The following is a 22,112-nucleotide window of genomic DNA, read 5'->3' on the forward strand; positions in this document are numbered from 1 at the left end:
AAATTTGGGGTTTCTATTTTCTTTGGTTTTTACAATTTTTGCTTCGAAAAAAGGTCGGGATAGAAATTGGTTGAGTGATGGCACGTGTGAGTTTGCTTACATGGCCTGATGTACAATATTTTTACTGTACACCGGGTGCATGTAAAATCTTTATTTAAATTAAATTAAATGATTACTAAAACCGTGTATCGCATGGGCTTACATTTGGTTTCAGCGTAAAGTGAACGGTTTTTCCGCTCCACAACCACCGGCTTTCTCCGCTCCACCACTGCCGCCCTCACCTCTTCCTATCTATCTCCTCCCACTTTCACTTCTTAAAACCTACGAAGTATCAAATACACTATCATTTGGGGCAAAAGGGACGTTTTCTCTTTAATGGGGTTATCATGCCCTCCAACTCTACCACTCTCTCACTTCTCCATTCAACGTTCTCCGTTGAATCCAATACTTGTATCCCCCATTGAAGCAGCTTCTCAGGTAAGGTTTTTTTTTTTGTTATCATCATATCAATTTCACAATCTAATTTAATTATATACGAACTACTTGTTAATCTAGTGTATTAGTTATTAAATTCATATTTGCTATTATTTGAGGTTGATTACTTGATTTTGTGATGAAGTAATGTATGATTCAACTTATAATTCTGGTTAAATGTAGAGGAGATTGTGAGAAGGGTGTAGGAAAGACATTATGCAAAATGTCAAATATAAGAATGCAAGATCATTGTGTGAATGGTGGTTGTAGTTATGTTTTTGTCCTGTGATTTGAGTGGTTTCTGTATGACTCAAGCATTTTGTCTCGCATTTCAAGTCTACATTTTAATAAACTTGAGAACCTGATCATGATTTTAGGTTTCAATTGAAGATTTAGAATGATTTGGGATGCAAACTTCTTTAGATATTGTTTTGTGGAGGAGCTTTCGTTTCTTCTGCTCTTCTACTTCTGGCCAATTGAAGAGATCAAAGTCTATCTCTACTCCATCAAAAGAAATTGGGAACCTTCTCGTGGCAGCCCATGTCACTAAAACATTGTCTCGATCTGGAACGAAAAATCTTGATGTTGATTCCGTATCTCTCTCTGAGTGTCTTATTCAGCATGTTCTTAGAAAGACCTCCCTTGACCCTTCCAAAAAGATTGAGTTTTTCAAGTGGTGCTCTGATACGTATGGTTATAAACACTCTACAGAAGCTTATTCTCAAATCTTCCGTGTACTTTGTCATCCAAGGAGTCGCAATCACCTTAATGATCATGTGGTGCAGTATCTATTTAGTGCGATGAAGCATGATGGCGTCCTTGTTGATTCAGCCACCTTTAAGCTTCTGCTTGATGCTTTTATCCATTCTGGTCAGATTGATTCTGCTCTCGCAACTCTTGACCAGATGGAAGCTTTAGGAGCTACCTTTAGTCCTGTAATGTATAATTCTGTTGTCATTGCTCTGGTTCGAAAAAAGCAGCTTGGTTTAGCTTTAACTATGTTTACCAGACTTCTAGAAATGTCCAGCGGAAGTGGAGCTGCTGTTCCCTGTGAGCCTATTGCCTGCAATGAATTGCTCGTTTCTCTCAGAAGAGCTGAAATGAAGGAAGAGTTTGGGAAAGTATTTTCCTGTTTGAGGGAGAAGAACATTGCATTAGATACATGGGGTTATAATATATGCATTCATTCATTTGGCTGTTGGGGTGACCTTGAAACTTCACTCCGCCTTTTTAGGGAGATGAAGGAACCAAGTGCTGGTACATGTTGTGGTCCAGATTTGTGTACTTATAACAGTCTCATACATGTACTCTGCTTAGTTGGCAAGGTGAAGGATGCATTAATTGTTTGGGAGGAGCTAAAACACTCAGGTCATGAGCCTGATGCTTTCACTTATCGGATCTTAATCCAGGGCTGCTCTAAATCATATCAGGTTGAAGTTGCAACTAAGATCTTTAATGAAATGCTATGTAGTGGTTTCCAACCAGATACTGTTGTATACAATTCTCTCCTAGATGCTTTTCTAAAGGCTAGAAAGCTCACAGAAGCCTGCCAACTTTTTGAGAAGATGACGCAAGAAGGGGTTAGAGCAACATGTTGGACATACAACATTTTAATTGATGGGCTGATTAAAAATGACAGGGCAGTTGCTGGTTACACACTTTTCTGTGATTTGAAAAAGAAAGGGCAGTTTGTCGATGGAATTACTTATAGCATCATCATTATGCATCTTTGTAGGGAGGGCCAAATCGAGGAAGGCTTGCATTTGGTAGAAGAGATGGAAGGCAGGGGATTTGTTGTTGATCTAGTCACTATAACTTCACTCTTAATTGGATTTTATAAGCAAGGTCGATGGAATTCAACAGACCAGTTGATGAGACACATAAGAGATGGAAATTTGTTGCACAATGTTCTCAAGTGGAAAGCTAATATGGAAGCTACAATGAAACATCAGCAGAAAAAAAGAGAGGATTGCACCCCAATTTTCCCAGCTGAAGGCAATTTTAGTGAAATTGTGGAGTTGCTCTCAGTTGATGGTGGAGCAGATAGCGGCGTAGGATCAGGTGATGATGAATTTTCAGATTGGGAGTCAGGCACTGCTGATGTGGATGAGTGGTCATCATCTCCTTACATGGATCGATTGGCGAATGAAGTCAAATCCAATGGCCAATTTTTTAAATGGTTCTCTTTGAACAAGGGTCGGCGAGTTCAAGCAAAAGGGATGAACTCATTTGATATTGACATGGTTAATACATACTTGTCCATTTTTTTGGCAAAGGGTCAATTGAGCGTAGCCTGCAAGCTGTTTGAGGTTTTTACTGATATGGGAATTGATGCTGTGAATTACACATACAATTCCATAATGAGTTCATTTGTGAAGAAGGGTTATTTTGATCAAACGTGGGGAATTCTTCATGAAATGGGTGAGAACCTTTGTCCAGCTGATGTAGCAACATATAACATTATCATTCAAAGTTTGGGAAAGATGGGAAGAGCAGATCTAGCTAGCTCCATTCTAGATAAGCTAGTGAGCGAGGGTGGTTATCTTGATATTGTTATGTACAATACTCTCATGAATGTCCTTGGTAAGGCTGGTAGAGTTGATGAAGCATTGAAGCTTTTTGAGCAGATGAGGAAAAGTGGGATAAACGCTGATATTGTTACTTTTAACACATTAATTGAAATTCATACAAAGGTGGGTAGGCTGAAAGATGCACACAAACTCCTAAGGATGATGCTGGATGAAGGTTGTTTACCAAATAATGTGACGGATACAATATTGGATAAGCTCGGGAAGGAGATGAAGAAAGTCCAGCACCAGAAAGCACCAACCAAGGGCACCGAAAGCACCAAAATGTCATTGATGTAGATGGGATTTGATCCGATGTGAAACCTGAGCCTTGAGGTCTTGGGTACTATCCCTGAGACTTTTACTTCATACTTAACTAGAAAAATTGATTGGATAATATTGAATATTGCTTGAAGTAAATTGTGGCCTTTGTGGGTTATAATGATAAGAATTCTCTGTTTTGTTGGCTGTTTTTTCTGTAACAGATTGTGTATCAAACTTTTAGTCCAGAGGGGTATCACTATATATAAAAAGTGTGAAAACCTAGTTGTAGTTGTATCCAGAAGGGTATCACTATAAGAAGTCCATCAACTAGTGTCACATCATAGACTTTTCGCTACAAAGATCTCCTCTTATGTACAAGCAATTCCAAATAACAGATACATATAAATGAAAGTGTTTATAAGCTTTACTCTGAAGCTTATCTGTATCTGTACAGCAGCACAGGTGCCTATACAAGTCAACAGGAACTTTGCTTAAAGTGATGGTATGAAGATTGTTGAATCTCCAAGGGCCTTGCATAAGATGCCATGCCATTCACAGAAGGGACGGTGATATTGTAGAGAATGTAAATACATTACAGACAAAGCTAATGCAGATGCCTTATGAGAAAGAGGAGTTGCTAAGTGCTGCAATATATCGAGTGGATGCACAAGAAGCCGGATTGATTGCAACCAGAAGGGTCGCTCTCCTAATTGTAAATTTGTTTCTATTACTAGTCATATAATGAACTGTTTTCTGAGGTTAAAAAAAATGAATAGAAAAACTAGAAGGGCAGCTCTTCATGTGTCCTGCTACAGGAAAAATTAATAAGTCCGTGAGGTGTTTTATGGTTCTTTATATCATTGTTTGATGGGCAGGCATTACATGAAGGTTTGATGAGGCAGGAACACTTGCTTGCATGCTTTGTTGCACAAGAATCTGCTAGATTTCGGGTAAATAATTATGAAAAACCTTTCTAAAGCTATTGATGTGAATGTGGAGTTTCCATAGATGTTCGTTGCGTACGTTAATCATTCAATCTGCAGGAGTGAAGAATGGATTGCTGCTTAGAAGGAGAAACTTGCCGTATTCTTTGAGACTCTTTATCAGCATTGTGTATTGGTGTAGATTGTAGTTTGTAGAGTTCTAATTAACAGAGAATCTTCCTGTATTTTCTATACAATAGTGGTATGATGGAGGTTATATTTTTTTCCTGGATTAATTATTAAAACAAATTGAGAGAAAAATTAGTATGCAGTTTTCTTGCTTATCTACTGTTAACATTTCATGTGACTGCCTTTCTGAGTCAAATGAAATTCAAAGGTGTGAACATATCTGCTGATATTTCTTAAAGCATCCCAAAAGATTTGATCATATGAGGAGAGCATCCCAACCCAAAGCTATTTCCAATTTCAATCAAAAACAAAATCTGTTAGAGGTGATTGTCATCGTTCATCTAAATTTGGATCATTCACCATTACCAAAATAAAATGCTAGCCGAGTTCAGACCTTGGATATAAAACCAAGACCAGCTGCTAGTCTGCTACAAACTTTCTGCAAACACATCAATGCTTCAGCAGTATAGCGGCATTACAGTAAAATTCATCCCTAAAAAAGGATAGACTCATCATCCAGGTGTTTGAGAAGTATTCAGTCGCTTCAATACACACTGAAGGATGCAATGCAGCATCAAGCAGTGCCTGGAGAGAACGAGATAGTGATATATGTGCTCACTCACTTAAGAATATAACTGATAATATTCTCTTGAATCCTTTTGAGATAATCAAGCTCAGCATGATTCTTGTGAAAGTTCAATGCCTTGTTTGCAGCCCTTCCACTTTCAACATCACAAGCACTATCTTGTGAACTAGAGGATATTTCAGCATTGCTCTTGCGGACATAAGTCACAAAAGAAAACCGAATATTATTTTCCATCATCTGCCTGGATGAGAACAATGGACTGAACAATGATGAATCAATTCTGGGAATGAATGTATCACATTCGATGTTTGCCTCTATATCAGTCAGATGAATCGCCTCACAACCAGGATCATTCAATGCTTCTCTGTAACAAAATAACAGAGAATGACCATCAGCAACCGTTAAAACAATAAAAATAAATTACGATTACAACAAAACTCATTCCACAGTGTTCTGATTTCCATTCTAAAATTTAATCGTAGTATTAAAACTTCCACAGCAAGTTTTGTAAGCCTAAATCTCTAAAAACACTCAACAACTAAACTTCAGTGGTATCAACAGAACTTATTCCACTGCTACAATCAACTTACTTCAGAATTTCGCCACCTCCAATAACAAACACCTTCTCAATCAACATACAATGAGGAGGTTCTGCCAGTAACTTCAATGCTGAGGACAAGCCATTGCATATAACTAAATGGTCTAAATCTTCACATCTTGCAGCTCCCAATGTCCCTGCACGAGTCAGCACAACATTGAGGCGGCCTGGTAAAGGCCGATACTTTTGAGGAATGCTTTCCCAAGTCCTCCTCCCCATGATCACTGCATTTCTTTTACCATCAATCATTGTAGTTGTTGTGAGCTCCTTAAAGAATCTGAGATCAGATGGCAAATTCCACGGCAATTTTCCATCCTTCCCAATTCCCATTTCTCGAGTTGCAGCAACCACAACATGATAAGGCCTTTCAAGACTGCAATTTACTTCATTCTTCCCATTGCAAAGATCCACAGAAGTTTTACTTTCACAAGCCCTGAGTGAACAAGACAATTCTGGCCATGTACTCACATTTCGAAATGTCGATAGTTTTGGCATTGAAATTGAAATGTGGTTGGCATAGCTACTTCCATGAGAGATCAACCAGGTCTGAAACTCTGAATAGTTAAAATTTGTGACACATACAAGTCATCAAAATCACATAATTTAGCTTTTACTAAGAATTTCAATTAATTACTTCCTCAACCAAATTCTAATATTTCATACACATGATCAAGAGGAGAGAAAGATTCATCCACTCCCACAATTGATTTCGCCTCGAAAACCATTACAAATACCTTTCATTTTCTCTATAATAGTTCATTTTAACACTTAAATACAACCATAATAATATAGGGTAATTTTATTATAAGATACATTGTTTCAGGCGATTAAACGTTGTAGTATCCTATATTACAAATGGGACAAATAAAAAGGAATGGAGTAAGTAATTCTCATTCTATCAATATAGACAAAATTTCATAGTCAGAAAAAATAGACACAAAGCACATGTAAGATTGTGAAGCAAGATATACAGAGTACTTTCTGATAATTATCATAAGTGAATTACAGATGGTATAAATTATCATCTGTGAATTACTTGGTGATAATTTAGCTCTATTATGGTAGTTTTATAAATTAAAATTGAGTATAAAGGAGAAAATAATACCTGCGAATTATGCAAATTCCGCCAGAAAAGATGTGATTTTTGAGCAAATTGCCCTGTCAACATCTGCGCGCAAACAATTTTTTTTTTTTTTTTAAAAAAAAAAAAAAAAAAAAAAATCGAAATCCAATGTAGTTGCGAAGAAATTATAGTTTTCTGTTTTCTCTAAGGAACATGATTAAAAATGTTATATATTTCGAAGTATAACTCTTGCCAGGCGTTCGGCATGTGGGAATAAAAATTTGGGAAATATAAAGTGAGAGTGGGAATGGAAATTGGTAAGTGGGAGTTTGTCAAATATTCTCAATCTCTTGTTAGACATATAAGTTGGAATAAAATCATCAATTAACTTATACTAAAAGCAAATCTAAAATGACACTTGTCACAATGTCATTAACAATTTTCCCGCCCATTTTACATTCCGTTTTTACGAAGATTCTTTAAAGGAAATCATTTTATAATAATGAAAAATATCTTTCTTCCGATTAAAATTCTTAACAATAATAACTCTTCATATAAACCCAACTAATATATTTTTATATTTACTTTTGAATTAATATTATTAATATAATTTTTTTAAAAAAAAAAATTCAATACAATAATAACTCTTTAAAAAATTTAAAACAACCGTGCATTGCACGGGATTTAAACTAGTTAAGATTAAAGGCCAAAATTATAATTTTATTCTTATTGTCTTAATCAAAGACTTAATTTGATATGCATTATTAAGTTGTGGGCAATTATGTCTTTACATAGTTAGAGAACTCCCACCATTTTATTACCTACCCCCTAGTTAATAAAATGGTGGGAATCTATAATAAACCATATAAAAGTTCAAGAGGGAAGTTACTGTTCTTATGAATAGTAACTTCTGGCGCTATTACCCCTCTGCCCCCAACATTAATGTATTGCCAGTTTTGCCCTTGCTTGCTTTGACTTCCTTTGCTTAAGCAGGTGGTTTTTCTTTTTGCTTGCTGTGGTGGATTTGCCAGTTAGAGCGTGGGTTTAAGCTGATAATACATATCATCATGATTATGTATTCAGAATTGTACTTAGTTTCGTTGATTGGTTATGAATTAGTGTGTGGTGATCTGCTGAATTAGTGTAATTTGGTGATGGGAGTGGGTGACTGAGGTCTGAGCTGGTACGGTGTACAGTACTAGATACTGTTTGGGTACTTAGGTCGGTGTTTATGGGCTGCAAAAAAATTTCTTCTTATTAGGACTGTAAATATATACATGTCTGGACTAAATCAGGATGGGGTTTGTGCGATTTTCTCTGTGTAAGTGTATTTCTGTTCACATTCTTTCAATTTCATTGCTTTTATTTCTTTTTTTTTGGAGTTCATTATTGTTTATTTTTTTTAATTGCATTTTCTGAATAAGCAACATTTTGATTGTTCTTTGTAGTGCAGTTGTGTCGTCTTCTCTTTGTAAGTTTATTCCTGCTCATTCTGTTATTTATTTTATTGCTTCCCTTATTTTTTGTTTTTGGTCTTATTTTCATTGTTTTCTTAATTTTGTTGGTTCTTTATCTCATTGCTTTCTTTAATTCTTGAGAGGTTTGTTATTGTGTGGTTTTTTTTCCTTTTTTTTGGTTTTTGACTTTTTCCATAAGCAATGACTTGATTGTCTGTTTTACCGTTGTTTTTTGGTATTGATTTTGCATGAATCCCTGTTGTTTTCCCTTTGTTTATGTATGTTTTTGTATATATGCATATTTTGTATCAGTTATCTCAGTTGTTTACTGTATTGGATGTTATTTGGGTTGCATGGTGTTTAGAGACGGAATTAGCATAATTAACATGGTGTGACTGATATTGCATGGACATCTATTGTGTAATTCTGTAGCGGTGAGTCAACATTTTGATTGTTCTTTGTAGTGCATTTGTGTCGTCTTCTCTCTGTAAGTTTATTCCTGCTCATTCTGTTATGTATTTCATTGCTTCCCTTATTTGTTGTTTTTGGTCTTAGTTTCATTGGTTTCTTAATTCTGTTGGCTCTTAATCTCATTGCTTTCTTTAATTGTTAATGATCCAATGAAACATTTATATATGGGTATTTGTTGGTGCATTCACTATTCGTGATGTGGGATTTTCGGTTGTTTTACAGTTGTCTGGGTATTTTTTGGGTGGAAACTGCTTACAAAGGCTGCTCTTTTAAACGGTATGTTGTTTTGCGCCTACTTTGTGCATGTCTTCCTTTTGGGTTTCTCCATGTTAGTATGCTATTTAGTTGTTGGATGATTGCTTATTTGCTAAAGATGTGGTGTTAGATGTTTAGGGCCATTAGTATGTAGGTAATATGGTTTGTGCTAATCTCTTTTGTTCATTCTATTGTTTATTAGGAGGAGAGTGGTTCGGGATTTGTTTTTTTTTTTTCTTGGGTATTACTTTACAGGTTAGAAGTAGGCATGTGTTGCCCCCTGTGCTGGTAAGATGAGGGGATATGAGGTTTAAGGTAAAACAAAGAGAAATGTTTAAAGTTTATTAGTCATTGGTGGTTTGTACTTACTTAATTTCCCCTTTTTGTTGTGCCTTTTGTAAAAGGGAATTGGGTTTCTTAGTGATATGGGTCTGATTGGAATATGTATTTTGGCTGTCGCGCCTGTTATGGTTTCTGTGGTTGTGCATCTTTCTTTGGGAGAATGTCCATTTCTTACATTTGAGTAAGGGAATCCGGTCTAAATGTGGTTATTGCCATTTGCCATTACAGGTTATGGCTGCTCGACCTAACAAAGTGTTCATTCCTTTTGTACCTCTTTTGCAAAAGATCACTGCTTGGCTGCAGTTCCCAGCACCAGTTTACGGATTCATAGATAGTGCTAGGAATAATGTGTGGGTGCAGGTTGTGCGGTCAAACAATCGAGCGCGCTTGACACTCTTTGGTGGTGATGCAAGTACGGTTTAGGAGTCTCGTGAGAGGGCAGCTCAGAAGGCTGTGAAGAAATTGATATATCTTTTTGGTGTTAAGGTTTCTGATTTTACATATGATCAGATTAGACTTCATGAATTATGCTTAAAGCTGTTTAGGAATAAGTGTGCTGAGTTATTGCAAGAGAAGGGCAAAACCCCTAGACAAGCTGGAGGGGAGAGTTCTGGACATAACTTAGTTGGCAATGGTTTTCACGTGTCCATTAATTTTGCAGAGGTTTTGGTGATTGTTGTGCGCAAGACCGGTGCATCTGTGACAGTTATTGAGACGACTTGGGTGGAGGGTCATGGCTTTGTTTCGTGGGTTATGGTTAATTGTCCGCGTAGTAGTGATGGGATGGAGTGCATTTTCAGTGAGTTCAGTCCTTTAGCAAGTGTTGCCGAGCAAAGGGTTGCAAAGAAGGCTGTGTTTTATTTAGCCTGTAAATACAATCTGGAGATAGTCGATGCTAATTATGGGGCTACAGCAAAGTTGAGTAGAGAGTGTTACCTGGTAAGGGAGAAGTATTTGATTTTAAAGGGGCATCTTGATCGGTTGGATCAGACTCCTCAGCTTCCTGCTGCCATGAACCCTGTGGTCCTTGAGGAGAATGTGCCTCGGAGTGGCGAGGAATTTGAGGTCCCTGACAGTAACACTGTATGTGTTACTCCTGCTAAGCGAAAGAAGATGTTACAGATAGCTCATGAAAAAGAGTTGGGGGTAGGCACCTCAAATCAGGCAGCTTCTGGTTTGCTGGAACTTGGACAGCTATTTACTAATGCCAAGTCTGCTTAGCTGGAGCTTATAAGTTGTGGGGGATTGACATGCTTTGTTTTTCTTTGGGTATGTAGAATGGCAGCTGAATTAGATGGCCATTTTGATTATGTGTTGATTTATGTAAGGATAGTGTCACTGGGCTATGTAGACTGATTATTTTGGGTTGTAATATTGGTGTAGTTAAAGTGGCAGTTATAAGAGTGCTACTTCTTTTGTTGTAATTAAACATGTAATGTGACTATTTATGAAATAAAAGTTTGTTTTTATGTGTTCTTAATTGTTCTAATGTCACTATCAATTCTTTTAATGGCCTCCTTTGGGTTTGTATCCTTTATTATGTGACGGTGATTGCTGTTCTAGGATATAGCTTGAATTTCCACACAAATCCATTAAATCTTTTTGCATTAATCTTAATGATTTATTTTCACAAATTTGTTTGAGGAAGTGAACTATTCACCTGGGTATCTATGCATGTTAAATGATATGATAACTCATAATGGTTTTCTTTATGGTCGCTTATATTTGTCATTCTGGTAGTATGAACTTTGTACATATTGTATGACGTTTGAGTTGTAAATGCTAATGTATATATCTATTGTTAGGATATAGAATTGTAGCACATGCACTGAAGTCCACCATATCAGTGCCATTTTTTTTATAGTCTGTACAAGTTAGCAAAAAAAAAAAAAAAAAAAAACGTACAAGACAAAAAGGGAAACCAGCAAACGTGGTTTGATTTGTGATACTTATTGCTTACTAATTTACAGGGTGGTTTCATGTGTATTCTGCTATTGAAAATTAACTAAGAATTTAGAACAACATGGTGGATTGCCAATATGGTATTCCTTCTTTATCAAGAAGAAGTTGCAGCAGGGCTAATCGAGTTGTTCATTTGTCATTGCAAACATCAGCATCTGGGTAAATGTTTATATGTGTAATTGTTGTAGATTAATTTATATTTCTTTACCCGAGGGGTAATGTAGGTTAACTATTGGATTTAAACAATTTCGTTATAATAGGGACAAGGAGATGGGCGGCCTTCTTTTGTACGACTTTCAAAGAGAAATCGCCCCTTAGATGGATCGTTAGAGTTGTATTTAGACAGGTAAACAATTGTTGGTTTGGGTGTGTTTGGAGTAAGGTTTATTAGTTTTGGTAATGTGCATGACCACATGTGCAGAACGAAGTCGCTTTGTTCTTCTCTTGCATATGGTACTGATGGTGACCAGGAATCTGTAAGGTAATTAGTAGTGACTTCAGTAGTCTATATAGGTGTAGTATGCTTTGCAGTAACATGGTTGCTTTTTATGGGTTTTTTTGATGAACTGTGACTATGCTCAGTACTGCCCATGGATGTAAGCCATTACCTCATAATAATGCAACCAGGAGAAAACGCACCATAGCTGATATGGCTCAGACACAATCAAAGAGGTACATATTGTTGGTAACTAGTTTTACAGATTGGTTAGGATGGACAGGTTGTACTGATTTTTTTTTGGTGTACAGTGGTTCATCACTGAGGAAAAAGAAATCTGCTTCAAAACCAAAGCTACATTGTATGTTTGTGAATGACTTGCCCTAACATTGATTTGAACTCTATATTATTGCTTTTGTGAGTTATGTGAAGTAACTTCTATTAACTAAGTGTGTATTGCTGCCAGTTATTCCTGCTGCTATGTCTGTCCAGTCGTTACCCATGGATTCTTTGAAATTGCCGTGTCCTACACAATGTTTAAAATGTGCTGCAAAAAAATTTGCTTTTGAGACTGGGAGTTTTTGTTGTAGTGGTGGAGAGGTGAAAAATAGCAACAAATGAATATCCTGCTGAGCTACAGCGTTTATTTACGTCAAAGGATGAAGATGCAATCACTTCAGAACTTATGCTAGGTTATACAATAATTTGTTTGCTTTTAGTTCTATAGGAGGGAAATTTGATGCAAGCACTTACAAGGGCATATATGTATTTAAGATGCATGGTCAGATGTACCATTTTGTTCCAGACTTATTGCCTGAAAAAGGCACTCCGAATTATCTACAATTGTATTTTTTTGATGGGCAAAATGAGGCTAACAATAGGCTTAAATGCTTTGAAGAGGTCAGGCAAGACATCATTGATATTCTTATGCGAGTATCAGAACAAAATCCATATGCAGTGTTCTTCCGATCTCTCAGGGAGAGACAAATTACTGTGGATACTAGAATTGTTCTCAATCAAAGTACGGTTTTAGACCAACGTGTTTTCAATGCACCTGTTGTAGATGATGTTGCAGTCATATGGCCAGAGGACGCTTCTTCTAGCCAAAGTTTAGGTCTTCATATCTTAGTAACTGGAAAATCTGATGTATCGCATAGAATTTATCATAACTGTGGTTGTTATGACCCATTGCAGTATCCTTTGTTATTTCCTCGTGGAGAATGTGGTTAGACTCAGGGATTAAAAAAGCAATCTCGTAGGGGAATAAGAAACACTGTTTCATTGCCTGATCCAATCATGTCATGCTCTGTGCACACAGCTGAGGAGTTATTGACTGAAAAGGATAAAAGTACATTTACTCACATGTGACTACCTTAAACTGAACACTGTTGTATGTTAGTGATCTACCATGTTATGACTGACTGCTGATATTGTTGATGTGCAGGAGCATGTAGAAGGAATACTAGAGCAGATAATTTCATTTCTGCAAGAGAGTATTATGCCTACAAGTTGCAGATTCGGCCTGGGAACATTTTGTTGCGTGCTGGTAGGTGTTTTCAGCAGTATATAGTTGACATGTATGTGAAGATAGAAAACACTCGGCTTGATTACTTTCGGAATAATCAACAAAGTATAAGGGCTGATCTATCAAGGTATTTTGGATTCACTGGACTGCGGAGAGACTGTTGCTCGAAATGTAGGGCGCAGGGTAATCTTACCTCCAATATTTAGTGGAGGACCTCGAGATATGAAGAAACGCTACCCAAATGCCATGGCTTTGGTTCAGAGATTTGGGAAGCCGGATTTATTTATTACTATCACCTGCAATGCTAACTGGCCTGAAATAAAAGCTGAGTTAGCTCCAGGTGAGACAGCACAGGATCGACCTGATTTGGTAGCCAGGATTTTTAGAGCCAAATTATTGTTGCTAAAGAAGGAGATATTGGGAAAGCAAGTATTTGGTGAAGTTGCTGCAATGGTGTATGTTGTTGAGTTTCAAAAACGAGGATTACCACATGCTCATTTCTTGATCATTTTGAAGTCAGACTGGAAGATGAAATGTCCTGCTGATTATGATAAGTATGTGTGTGCTGAAATACCTCCTGTCACTAATAGTCATTTACGAAGGACAGTGCTTACCCATATGATGCACGGCCCCTGTGGTGTGTTAAATCCAGAGTGCCCTTGCATGCGTGACAAAGGTGGTGTAATGTCCTGTAAAAGTAAATATCCAAAACAGTTTTCGGATGAGACGACTAATAATAAAGATGGTTACCCTATCTACCAAAGACGCGATACTGGGGAGAAAGTAAAGATACGTAACACATATCTTGATAATCAGTGGGTTTTCCCGTACAATCCTTATCTTTCCTCACTGTTTGATTGTCACCTGAATGTTGAGGTCTGCTCTACAATAAAGGCAGTCAAATACTTATATAAGTATGTGTACAAGGGGCATGATAGGGTTTCATTTAATGTAGTACCTGGTGAGAATAAACCTGTTGATGAAATTAGTCAGTTTCAGTCAGGTAGATGGGTTTCCCCTTGTGAAGCAGCGTGGAGAATATTTAGTTTTGATCTGTTTGAGATGCATCCTCCTATTCTTCCCTTACAGGTTCATTTGCCTAATGAACAAACTGTGCATTTACATCCTCATGAAAAACTACGTGCTGTTGTTGCTAATTCTAAGCGTTCACGCACTTAGCTGACTGAATTCTTTGCAGTCAATGCAGCTACTGAAGGTGGGACAGGTCGGTTATATGGTGAATTTTGTGAATATTACAGATGGGATGCAAGTGCTAAGCAGTGGAAAGACAGGGTGCTGGATATATTTCCTGTTGGACGTTTGGCATTTGTGTATCTTGTAGAAGGGGAACGTTTTTTCCTAAGGTTGTTATTGCTCAATGTCAGAAGTCCAACTTCGTTTAAAGGCCTTCGGATTGTAAATGGCCGTATATACCCAACATTCCAAGATGCAGCACTGAAGTTGGGACTAATAGAACATGATGATATTGCGAACTTGACATTGTGTGAAGCTTCAGAGGTCCAGATGCCTGATGCCTTACGTCGTTTATTTGCAACAGTCTTGATTTTTTGTCAGCCAACTGATCTGCATGCCTTATGGAAGAAATTCTACCCTTTTCTGTCTGAAGATATTAGTCATAAGTATGCTGACAATGCTCCCAGGATTCAGCAGTTGACTGTTCGTTCTGCTAAAGGATACCTTGAAGTTATGGGGAAATCACTGTCCGCATTTGGGTTGGACCACCTAATTGCTCATGTTGATATTGAGATTAGGAGAACAAAGGATATTGTAGATGCTCTTGATGCTCCTATTCCTCCAGAAATCCTTACATGTCGTTCTAGATTAAACCATGAACAAAATGTTGCCTTTTCATGTATCATGTAGTATGTGATTGAGGGGAAGCCAGGTGCTTTTTTTGTAGATGGCCCAAGAGGAACTGGGAAAACATTCCTATACAATGCGTTGTATGCAGAGGTTCGACTTATGAATAAAATTGTATTGCCTACAGCAACATCGGGTATTGCTGCATCAAATATACCCTCAGGACGTACAGCTCATTCATGGTTTAAGATTCCGCTTGATAGTGATTCTTCTTTAGCTTGCGCTGTCCCTAAACAAGGTAGTTTAGCAGCATTGCTTAGGGAAACGTCATTGATAATATGGGATGAGGCTTCGATGGCCAAGAAACATAATATTGAATCCTTGGATTTACTCTTGCAAGACGTGTGTGATAATAAAGTCATGTTTGGAGGGAAAATTGTTGTTTTTGGAGGTGATTTTAGGTAGGTTTTGCCAGCAGTTCCTCATAGATCAATGAAAGAAGCAGTGGAAACCAGTATTGTCACGTCATACTTATGGCCTAAATTCATAAAATTTAAGTTGGTGGAAAATATTAGAGCTCGGGAGGATTCTTCATATTCTGAATTCTTGCTTGCTTTAGGTAATGGTGAGCTACAGAATTAAGAAGCTGCTTATGTCCAGTTGCCAAAACAAGTTGTTCAGTACTGTGAAATAGAAGATCATTTGGTTTCTGATCTAATGGAAGCAACTTTTCCTGAAATGATGCAGGGTAATCTATGTGCTGACAGTTTTATTAATCGAGCAATCTTGACACCGTTAAATGATGAAGTGGACTCGATTAATGCATTCATGATAAACAAATTTAAGGGCACAGCTGTCACATACAAGAGCTTTGATGTCATGCTGAGCGATTCATGTAACGTATATCCTACAGAGTTCATGAATAGCCTGTGCCCGGGAGGAATGAGCCCTCATGAGCTGGTGTTAAAGGAAAATTGCCCAGTTGTCCTTCTACGGAACCTTTTGCCTTCATCTGGTTTGTGCAATGGCACCCGTCTTACCTGTAAACGCTTTTTCCCAAATGTTATCCAGTGTGTAATTGCTACAGGACAGTACAAAGGAAATCATGTTTTCATTCATAGAATTAGTCTAAGACCATCCGGATCTATGAATTATCCTTTTCAGTTTGAGAGGAAACAATTCCCCATCAAGTTAAGCTTCGCAATGACAATAAACAAGTCTCAGGGTCAAACTTTAAACCAGGTGTCTATTCATCTTCCCCGGCCATGTTTTTCTCATGGTCAACTGTATGTTGCTTTATCAAGGTCCAAAAAGGCAGCAGACGTTGCTGTCTTTTATGCAAAGCCTCCAGAACAACAGCCACCCAACACCGTGAAAAATGTAGTTGAATTTGAAGTGTTGAGGTTGGCAGGAATAGTGCATGACAGCATAGCAGAAGAGACATAAATGTATTCTTTGATCAGAGCACAAGAGCAGGACTTCAGAGTATGTTTTCTTGTTTTCTTTTGTTTTTGTTTTGTTTAAAAAAAAAAATCTACACATGGATTACAGATTCTATTTAATGATATATATTAAGCTGTTTGTAGTTACAATCAGAATTAGATGTTTTCTTGCCTAACATTTGAAGTTCTATGAGGACAACTACTTCCAGTTGCTTATAACTTTACCAGAGTACACAGCCAACATTGAAAGGCTTGCATTTTAGGTCTTAATCAGCATGTATATTGCTGTTCATGCTTATTGTATATACCTAGGCCAGGATTATAATTAAAATGTTGTTGAATGTATATGAGACCTGAGCTAGGCCAGGATTTGCTTTATATTCTTTTACGTGGGATCACTACTAGGATATGTTATTGAAAAAAAAAAATGCCATGGAAAAAATTCTGCTGTTTGTTAAGTATATAAATCAGAGTAACTATGAAATGCTATAAGTGCTTTTATTAGAGTATTTGACTAGAGTAGGATAAGGTTGGCAGGCACTGTTAGAGATTCTATAATGCATGATGCTCAGTCATCACTTTCTGCAGGAAACAAGCCAAAAACTGTCACAGCTTATCGTTGGACCACACGATTGGAGCTTGGTAGATCATTCAGAGATTATCACCAAGCCTGTGGAAATTCTTTCTCAGTAAGTCATTATTGAATGCTTTCATTCAGATCAATGTGTCTTAGTTTGTATCCTAGGTTCAAGATATCAAAACTGAAAACTGTCAAAACTGAAATCAAATGTGCATGCTAAATAGCCCTTATTATTAATATAGATCTTATGCATATCATTACATTAGAGAGATTCAGTTCAGCTGAACTCCAAAGCATAGCATAACTACAATTTAGCGCAAGACTATTCTAGCACAATAGGATTACTACTCTGCAAAAAGACACCTCCAGTTTTTCCAAATACTATATTTCCATTTGAGTACACCTGTAGCATCCCTTCTTTTATTCTGCTATAAATGTTGCCGTTGTCTTTAAAGCATATCTCAACCACAGCATCCCATGTTCTGTCACCATGTTGAACCTGAATTTCTATCTGTGTCTCAACATGAGAAAACACTTGATTACCGAACATAGGTGGAATATCCTGCACATATTTAAATTTAGAGTTAATACAATGTTCTTTAGGTTGTAAATGAATAACTTTTATAGGGTAAGCAAGGCAGAGAATCTACAAACCAGATAATCTCTTTGAAGACATGTTGGTGTGACCACAAACGGGAACCATAGCCTATCACCAATTCCCAAATATTCCCGAATATTAGCATCTGAGTTGGTGATTCCAACACTCAGTAAATTGCCCTGTATAGGTTCATGAGAGCCAAACCTTTCCACCATTGAAGATGAAAAAATCTGTACATAGAACTTTCGATTACCACCATAATAAATCATGAGACATTCACCTTCATGGATATTGTTATCGTTCACAAACACTTCCCATCCAAAATCAAGGCACATGTACTGTCTGTTTTGCTCTGTCACTTTCAGCAATTAAACACTCCACACTCGCCTGTTACTCCCACGGATGACTTTCACTGGACTATGCACACCAGCTAGCTTGGTATTCCAGCCCTCCGGTAATTCCTGCAACACATTGTTGCAGACAGCAACAAGGTTATGCAAATTACCAATATAATTATCCTCAAACAAAATTAAAAGACATTATGTGCATGAATTCTGCTTACCAGCTCTCGGACAAACTCATCTTTGAAAAATTCCATACAACTTGGCAGATCCCTGTAGAAACTCATTGCCCCTGCAATCATGCAACTGATTAATACATAGTTTAAAACTTAAAAAGAATAGCATCAGTGTGGTACATATATATATGTGTACAGCAAATGGCATTTTCCATTGGAAAAGCCTACACAAGTAGAATCTAAATACATATAACAAAATCCAATCTTAACCAGTTGGAACCTTACATTACCCTATAGAAGTCTACCAAGTAATGATTAGATGAATTGAAATCAGATTACTCCACTATGCAATCAGGCTTTCAAAAAAGAAGGACAAATGGCAGTAGTGTGTTAAATTAGCTTTCTATAGCTTTGAATTTAATACATCTGCATAGGCAGGCCTTTGAGGAGCTTCAAGGCAGACTTCTTTTAAAGGAGCCACAAAGAACTGCTTTCATAGTACTTATTTATGCCAGTACATACAATTAGCATTACATTAATACTTATTGACCATATTCAAAGCATTTTCCCCACAACATTATTTACTGCTTCTTTAACAGTCAAATGTTCACACTGATTGAAACCTACATGCTGTGAACAAGCCAATTTAAGACCTCATTCATATCTATAATGTTTCACAATTGTATGTCTATAAAAAAGTTATTGGTTGAATCTGAAACTTACTTGGAAAATGAAACAATGCTTTCTATGCACTTCAGTCAATACAAGACATGGAAATCAGCTTTTAATTTTTGGTCAAGTTTAATGTTTCAAGATGCATGCACTTACTTATGTATAATCACATATTGATGCTACCTTATAATTAAAACTGAATACAAGATCATATATATCATGGCCTTATTGTTATTATTCTATCATACCTGCACCAAACAATAATATATATTAAATCAGCAGATTGCATGAGAAAACTAACACAACAAAAAAGAAAATTTATTTAAAAAAGGAACAAGAAGCAAAAAAGAGAAACAAAAAAAAAACATCCAAGGATATATGGTAGCAAGGTCACATTAAACTTCTTTAGTTAGAATTGTTATGCATAGCAGGATTTAAATTAGAATATTAGTGCTCTTTTTAGAAGAAGTTTAACAAATGAAAAACAGCCTAGGATAGTGATTCTGGGTTACATGACCCATGTCTACATCTTGCACAGTTTGCATAGATTACAAAATAGCCTCTTTTGTTGGTGCTGCCCTGTGAATCTAACAATGATTGACTAACTTATTTAATACATAGAACATAATTCTGCAGAAAAAGATTATTTTACAAATACAACAGATCGTAGTCTTTCCAATGTAGATACAAGCATTGGCTACCCACAGATCTACATCTTTTAGTGAATACATAACCCTTTTATTATCACTTACTCAACTATTACAGAGGATACATGTTCATGATAGTGCAGAAGACAAGCATATGAACTGGACAGCAAGTCTGACTGAAAAGCTATGCTGGTCCAAGCACCACCTCAAATAGGAGAGGAAAACCTGTTCGGTAAACCACTAAAGCACCTAAACCAGACACGGCAAACACGTGTTCATAAAACATATTCACACCATTGCATAGTACACATGATGTGATGCTACCTTCTTGCCTATTCACTTGCAAATCAACACACCATTGGTCCCTTCTGTGACGGAGAAGAACAGCCGTGCAAGGATCTGCTGTCTAGAAATGCATTGTAGCAAATGGAGTTGGGACAACCTTTTCAGAAGTATATTTTACAAACAACCAGTAGTTAGATATCTGCTAATATAGATATGGTGAACATGTATTCATAAAATATAAACAGATATACAGTTTACTGACTCTAAAACTCACAATAATTCCTTGGAATATAGACCAAACATCATACATATATGTAAATGATGGCTCGGGACGTTGTTGCTGCATTTGCTTCAAGTGATTTTCCATTTCTGCAACAGACAATGGAAGCCTTCTTCGAGTGACTATGATTTGTGTAACTGGTATACCATTATGGGTTTTATCATGACCATCATATGAAAAAATTTAAGTTTGAAATACTCTTCTGCCTTTATAGTACATTATCAAAGTATCTCCAACTTCGATATCATTATCCGAGATGAACTCTTTCCAGCCTCCTTCAACATACATTCCAGTAATCATATTTCCAAATTTAGTGCGTCTAATAACAATATCCCATGCTGGTCCATCACTGCCACGAAAAATTTTAGCTGCACCACATTGATTGTATAGAATGTGATAGAAAACAACAGGTATCTCCTGAACCATAACAAAAACACAAGTAATTAGTTAGATCAGTATATACCCACACACATGTATATAACTGAATGTAATAACAGCAAATAGAGATGCATACTGCCATATCTTTGTGGTCTTCTTCAATTCTCAGTATCCATTTCATATATAATAGAATTTGTTTCAGCCTAATATCAAGAGAAGTCAAGGATTTAGATAAAGGTAAGGAAATACTTGGCTGAGACACAGTTGCAAATAACAAAATTGACATAGTTAACATGGACTGTGCTTACCATTCTCTTCAGAACTAGGTATAAACAACAAGTACTTAGAGTTGGGTGCTCATAATGCCTTAGCCCCTCCCTTTATATAATATACGATACCCTTGACAGTCAAGCTCTTATACTTAGTCCTTGAAAGAATCTAATTGTTAACTGTTGCCATGTGAACTGCACCATATGCTAATATCTACTAAATCATTTGTGTACATTATGTGTTGTCAATCAATCATTGCAGAAAAAAGACTATCTTATAAGATTTTTCCATGCATTATACTTAATATACCACTGATGATATGGATAAGCAGTGATATTTTTACAAATAGTATCACATTGATAATTTCATAAGCTTATTTATGGACACTTAAATGTTTATATCATACGTAGCTCTAACAAGGCTACAACCTTAGGCTAATTAGTATATCAATATTTCTGCTATATGTTCCTTAGCTCTAACAAAGCTACAAACTTAGGCTATTTAGTATATCAATATTTTTGCTATATGTTCCTTAATCATTTTCGGCTCTTTTAGGCAAAATTGAAAGTAAAATGGTAAACAAACGTGAAACAAATAGCTTATTAAGGTAGTTACATGTTGTATGCAGCTGATACCTTTAGCTTCCTCATTTATTTACCAATGATAGCTTATTTCATTTGTCATCTTTACATCTAACTACAGTTATAAATATTCAATATACACTACCATGGATTAGCACATGTAAAGTTCTACGAATAGTTAATTGAATGATTGAGGATATAGATACGCATCAAATCATTACATACGAAGTTAATTCTACGAATTCTTATTCAAGCTTTCAAGGCACCATCCATTTATATAAATAGACTTTACAGAGAACTACCTGCCTATACTTATATGTGACCTTTTTTTTAAAACAGGACATCAAATTATTAATCCTTCAAAGTTATGACTTCAAATGATCATATAAACTACCCTAAAATGTTCTACAAATCAAAACTTTATGAAAAAATTATTAGCATTGCAGGATTAGAATATGTGCAAATTATGATTTGCATAGGACAGAAATCACTGGATAATTCTTTTAGGCATTATAGGCACGTAGATGTAGAACTAATGGCAACAACTATGGTTGAATACCCTAACAACCCAATTGGATACAATGTGACACTATTCTTTGCCAATCAAAATCTATAAATCTACATGCAAAAAACGGCCATTGTCCTCACAGATGAGTATTTAGTTTTACCAATGTGCATGTGGCATTTATGAGTATCCAATTGTATGTGATCCGAAAAAACAAGTATCATTGTCAATTCCTTTCGACTATAAGCATATGTCATATAAGGAAATTTCATTTATAAACTGTATATACAAGATTGTAAACATTGCCCTTTCTACATGTGTGAATAAATGTAAGCGTAGTAGATGCACTTTTAAAAAAAATATGACTAAAGCTGTTAATTAACAAACCGATGCCATACATTGGGCCATAAATGTTGATTTCAGG

The 22,112-nt window shown here is 36.5% G+C and overlaps 3 protein-coding genes across 4 annotated transcripts; 2 read left to right on the top strand and 1 right to left on the bottom strand.

Annotated features, from left to right (window-relative positions):
- Nucleotides 1-233: 233 nt before the first annotated feature.
- On the top strand, nt 234-3,750 carry LOC145598031 (pentatricopeptide repeat-containing protein At4g01570-like). 2 transcript variants are annotated; one of them, XM_081654320.1, is made up of 3 exons: nt 234-477; nt 852-3,384; nt 3,527-3,750. In XM_081654320.1, the coding sequence occupies exon 2, from the start codon at nt 882-884 to the stop codon at nt 3,339-3,341; it is 2,460 nt and encodes an 819-aa protein (XP_081510446.1). In that variant the 5' UTR covers nt 234-477; nt 852-881; the 3' UTR covers nt 3,342-3,384; nt 3,527-3,750. The 2 variants fall into 2 exon arrangements, with proteins under 2 accessions (XP_081510446.1, XP_081510445.1); XM_081654319.1 differs by having other exon boundaries at nt 852-3,750.
- Nucleotides 3,751-4,691: 941 nt separating this feature from the next.
- LOC145599306 (bifunctional dihydrofolate reductase-thymidylate synthase-like) lies at nt 4,692-6,912 on the bottom strand. The gene is made up of 3 exons (XM_081655704.1): nt 6,707-6,912; nt 5,594-6,147; nt 4,692-5,367 (listed from the first exon to the last, which is right to left on the bottom strand). Exons 1-3 carry the CDS (start codon nt 6,767-6,769, stop codon nt 5,037-5,039), a joined length of 948 nt encoding a protein of 315 aa, XP_081511830.1. The 5' UTR covers nt 6,770-6,912; the 3' UTR covers nt 4,692-5,036.
- A 4,300-nt stretch (nt 6,913-11,212) lies between these two features.
- Nucleotides 11,213-16,379, top strand: LOC145596937 (uncharacterized). Its single transcript, XM_081653128.1, has 10 exons — nt 11,213-11,310; nt 11,573-11,632; nt 11,734-11,948; nt 12,054-12,164; nt 12,315-12,812; nt 13,032-13,133; nt 13,240-14,201; nt 14,292-14,985; nt 15,034-15,335; nt 15,594-16,379. Exons 1-10 carry the CDS (start codon nt 11,213-11,215, stop codon nt 16,377-16,379), a joined length of 3,828 nt encoding a protein of 1,275 aa, XP_081509254.1.
- Nucleotides 16,380-22,112: the final 5,733 nt, after the last annotated feature.

Source organism: Chenopodium album, chromosome 20 (assembly GCF_948465745.1).
Source record: "Chenopodium album chromosome 20, dcCheAlbu1.1, whole genome shotgun sequence".
Taxonomy (NCBI): Eukaryota; Viridiplantae; Streptophyta; class Magnoliopsida; order Caryophyllales; family Amaranthaceae; genus Chenopodium; species Chenopodium album.